The sequence below is a fragment of the Apteryx rowi genome, unplaced genomic scaffold (assembly GCF_003343035.1).
Source record: "Apteryx rowi isolate R43461 unplaced genomic scaffold, aptRow1 scaffold_1639, whole genome shotgun sequence".
NCBI lineage: Eukaryota > Metazoa > Chordata > Aves > Apterygiformes > Apterygidae > Apteryx > Apteryx rowi.
Window position 1 is genome coordinate 10,439 of NW_020447907.1, and position 4,241 is coordinate 14,679.

General features: G+C 67.4%; 1 protein-coding gene across 2 annotated transcripts in view; it reads left to right on the forward strand.

Annotated features, from left to right (window-relative positions):
* Positions 1-1,194: 1,194 nt before the first annotated feature.
* Positions 1,195-4,241, forward strand: part of STRN4 (striatin 4) — an 11,273-nt gene continuing 8,226 nt past the window's right edge. Inside the window, exons 1-6 of one of the 2 annotated variants that reach the window (XM_026060030.1) lie at positions 1,195-1,938; positions 2,041-2,114; positions 2,240-2,318; positions 2,401-2,621; positions 3,126-3,273; positions 3,374-3,700. In XM_026060030.1, the coding sequence (XP_025915815.1) occupies positions 1,504-1,938; positions 2,041-2,114; positions 2,240-2,318; positions 2,401-2,621; positions 3,126-3,273; positions 3,374-3,700 (1,284 nt within the window). In that variant the 5' untranslated portion in view covers positions 1,195-1,503. The remainder of the gene's footprint in view (positions 1,939-2,040; positions 2,115-2,239; positions 2,319-2,400; positions 2,622-3,125; positions 3,274-3,373; positions 3,701-4,241) is intronic. The other variant, XM_026060029.1, reaches the window with a different exon arrangement.

Sequence of the window (4,241 nt, forward strand, 5' to 3'; positions counted from 1 at the left end):
GGGCGTTACCGGGGCTCCGGGGTCCCCTCGGCTGCCGGTAGCCCCGGGGAGGGGGGTGGGGGGAACCAGCCGCCTTCGCGCCCCGGTGACGGGGACCCCCCCGGTAACGGGACCCCTCCGTGCGCCACGGTGTTGGGGCCGGGAGCCCCATCCCATCCCGTCCCATCCCATCCCGGTGCCGGGTGTTTCGCTCCCGGTGCCATCGGCATCGCTCCGCCAGTGCCGGGTGTTTCGCTCCCGGTGCCGTTGGCGTCACTCCGGGCACCGGGAGTTTTGCTCCCATTGCCGGGAGTTTTGCTCCGGGCGCCGTTGGCATCGCTCCGGTGCCAACGGCATCGCTCCGGTGCCGGGTGTTTCACTCCCGGTGCCGTTGGCATCGCTCCGGTGCCAACGGCATCGCTCCGGGCACCGGGAGTTTCACTCCAACACCGTCAGTGTCGCTCCAGGCGCCAGGAGTTTCACTCCGGCACCATCGGCTTCGCTCCCGTTGCCGTTGGCGTCGCTCCGGGTGCTGGGAGTTTTGCTCCGATGCCGGCGGCGTTGCTCCAGGTGCTGGGAGCATCGCTCCGGGCGCCGGGAGTTTCACTGCCGTTGCCATCGGCATCACTCCGGGCGCCAAGAGTGTCGCTCCGGGCGCTGGGAGTTTCGCTCCGGCACCATCGGCGTCGCTCCAGGTGCTGGGAGTTTTGCTCCGGGTGCTAGGAGTTTCGCTCCGGCGCCGTTGGCATCGCTCCGGGCACGGGGAGTTTCACTCCAACACCGTCAGCGTTGCTCCAGGGGCCGCTGGTGTCGCTCCGGGCGCCGGGAGTTTTGCTCCGGCACCGTTGGTGTCACTCCAGGCGCCAGGAGTTTCTCTCCGATGCCGTCGGCATTGCTCCAGGCACCGGGAGTTTGGCTCCGGCACCATCGGCGTTGCTCCAGGTGTCAGGAGTTTCGCTCTGGGTGCTGGGAGTTTTGCTCCGGGTGCCAGGAGTTTTGCTCCCGGTGCCATTGGCATCGCTCCGGGTGTCGGGAGTTTCGCTCCGGGCGCCAGGAGTTTCACTCCGGCACCATCGGCGTCGCTCCGGGTGTCGGGAGTGTCGCTCCGGGTGCCAGGAGTTTCGCTCCCGGTGCCGTTGGCGTCGCTCTGGGCACCGGGAGTTTCGCTCCAGGTGCCGGAAGTTTCGCTCCCGTTGCTGGTGGCATCGCTCCGGGTGCCGGGAGTTTCGCTCCGGCGCCGTTGGCGTTGCTCCGGGCGCTGGGAGTTTTGCTCCGGGCGCTGGGAGTTTCGCTCCAGGTGCCAGTAGTTTTGCTCCCGGTGCCGTCGGTGTCGCTCCGGGAGCTGGGAGTTTCGCTCCGGCACCGTTGGCGTCGCTCCGGGCGCCAGGAGTTTCACTCTAGGCACTGGGAGTTTCACTCTGATGCCATCGGCATCGCTCCGGGCGCCGGGAGTTTTGCTCCTGGTGCTGTTGGTGTTGCTCCGGGTGCCGGGAGTTTCGCTCCGATGCCCTCGGTGTCGCTCCGATGCCCTCGGTGTCGCTCCGGGTGCCGTCAGTGTTACTCCGGGTGCCGGGAGTTTCCCTCCGGGTGCCGGGAGTTTCGCTCCCAGCACCGTCGGCATCGCTCCGGGCACCGACACCATTACTCCCGCTGCCGGCAGCATCGCTCCGGTGCTGGGAATTTCACTCCGGGCGCCGACCCCGTCGCTCCCATTGCCRACAGCATCGCTCCGTCGCTCCGGGCGCCGGCGGCATCGTCCCCGCTGCCGGCTGCGTCGCTCCGGCGCCGGCAGCTCGCCCCCTTTCCCAGGTTTTCCGGGGAAGCCGGCGCGCGCCGTTGCCTCCTCTCCCGGCAGGCGCAGGTGGCCTTCCTGCAGGGCGAGCGCCAGGGCCAGGAAAACCTCAAGACGGATCTGGTGCGGCGCATCAAGATGCTGGAATTCGCCTTGAAGCAGGAAAGGTGCGGAAAAGCGGCCGGAGCGCTTTACGGAGAAGCCGCGAATCCCGGCCGCTCCGTAAACGTTCCCACCCCTTTTTTTTCCCCCCTTCTTTCCTCCTCCAGATCCAAATATCACAAGCTGAAATTCGGCACCGACCTCAATCCGGGCGAGAAGAGGCCGGAAGCGCCGGAGCTGGGTGCGGCAGCCCGCGGAGCGCCGCCGTTTCCGCGGAAAACGGGGCCGGATCCGGCAAAGCGGCCAAATCCCCCCCCCCACCTTCGCTCCGTCTTTTCTTTAATCTCTTTTATCCCCCCCCCCCAGTTCCCAACGGTCCGGCGGAGCCGGCGCCTCCGGAGAGCGGCCCCTCGGCTTGGAAAGAAGGGCGGCAGCTCCTGCGGCAGTGAGTGCCGGGAAATCCGGGATGCGGGAAAAGCGGGAGGGGGGGGAGCGGCCTGGGGTGTCCCGAGCTGCTCCGGCCTCAGCTGCTCCGGCCTCGCAGGTACCTGGAAGAGGTGGGATATGCCGACACTATCCTGGATATGCGTTCCAAGCGCCTCCGCTCCCTGCTCGGCCGTTGCTCCGCCGGCGCCGGCAACGGAGCTTCCGGATCTTCCGGAACTTCCGGAATTTCGGAGCCGGCTCCCGGCGCCCTCAACGGCGGCGACTCGCTGCTCATCAGACGCATCGAGGAGCAGATCCAGAGGTGAGCGGAGCTTCGGAGCGGCTCGGAAAGGCCCCTTCCGGCTCGGGGAGGCGCGTTCCGGCCCGGATAGGCCTGCTCTGGCTCCGGCTTAGCTCGCTCCGGCTCACTCCGGCCCAGAGAGGCTCACTCCGGTTTGGCTCGGCTCGCTCCGGCTCAGCTTGGCCGAGGCTTGCTCCGGCTCGGCCTGCTCCGGCTCGGAGAGACTCGCTCCGGTTTGGCTTAGCTTGCTCCGGCTCTGGCTTGGCTGGCCACGGCTTGCTCCGACCCGGAGAGGCTCGGCTTAGCTCGCTCCGGCTCCGGCTTGGCTGGCTGGACCACGGCTCGCTCCAGCTTGGAGAGCCTTGCTCCGGGTTTGGCTTAGCTCGCTCCGGCTCCAGCTCGGCTCAGCTGCAACTTGCTCCGACCCGGAGAGGCTCGGCTTAGCTTGCTCCGGCTCCGGCTTCTCCGTCCGCGTCCTGCCGAACGCCTCCCGTCTTCCCACGGCGTCTCCCTCCTCCTCCACAGGAACGCTGCCGGCAGGGAACCTCCGGATCGCCCTGGCGCCCCTGGCTTGGAGCATCCGCCTTTTCCCCGGAGCTGCGAGGACGAGGACAGCGACGAGGACGAGGACCTGGACGGCGCCGGCGCCGCCAAACGCCACCGCGGCGCCAAGGCAAGCGCTCCGGGTCGGAAACGGGGACGGAAACGGGGACGGAAGCGTCACCGTCACCGCGTCACCCCCTCACCGTCCCCCCTCTCCGTCACCACCGCAGCTCGACGACAACGAGGACGATTCCGAGGAAGACGAGGACGATTCCGAGGACGCCCTGGGCGAATTCGACTTCCTGGGCTCCGGAAGCGCGGAATCGCCCCGGCCTTGGGCCGCTCCGTTGCCGCCGGCACCCCCGGCACCTCCCCGTGCCGCCGCCTCCGATCCGGGAACGAGCCGGCTCCGACGGCGCGGCGCTGCCGGAGGCTCCGGCTCCCTCGGTGCCGACGGCTTCGGCACGGACGGCGCCGCCGGAAGCGGTGCCGGAAGCGGCGCCGTGAGCCTGGGCGAGTTGGCCGGCCTCACCGTGGACGACGAGCTCGGAAGCGACGTGAGTCCGGCGGCGGCTCTTCCCCCATCGCGGCTCCGTTTCCCCCCTTTTTCGCCCCAAAATCGCGGCTCTGTTTCCCTCCTTTTCACCCCATAATCGGGGCTCCGGTGTCCCCCTTTTTGCCCCAAAATCGCGGCTTCGCTTTCCCCGTTTTCGCCCCAAAATCAGGGCTCTGCTTTCCCCCCTTTTAACCCCCGAATCGGGGCTCCATTTCCCCCTTTTTCACCCCAAAATCAGGGCTCTGGTTTCCCTGTTTTCACCCCATAGTCGGGGCTCCGCTTTCCCCATTTTCACCCCCAAGATCATGGCTGTTTCCCCCCTTTTCACCCCAAAATCGGGGCTCCGCTTGCCCCATTTTCACCCCAAAATCAGGGCTCTGGTTTCCCTGTTTTCACCCCAAAATCGCCGCTCCGCTTTCCCATTTTCACCCCCAAAATCGGGGCTCTGTTTCCCCCCTTTTTGCCCCAAAATCGCGGCTCTGCTTTCCCCGTTTTCACCCCAAAATCGTGGCTCTGTTTTCCCCCGTTTTCACCCCAAAATC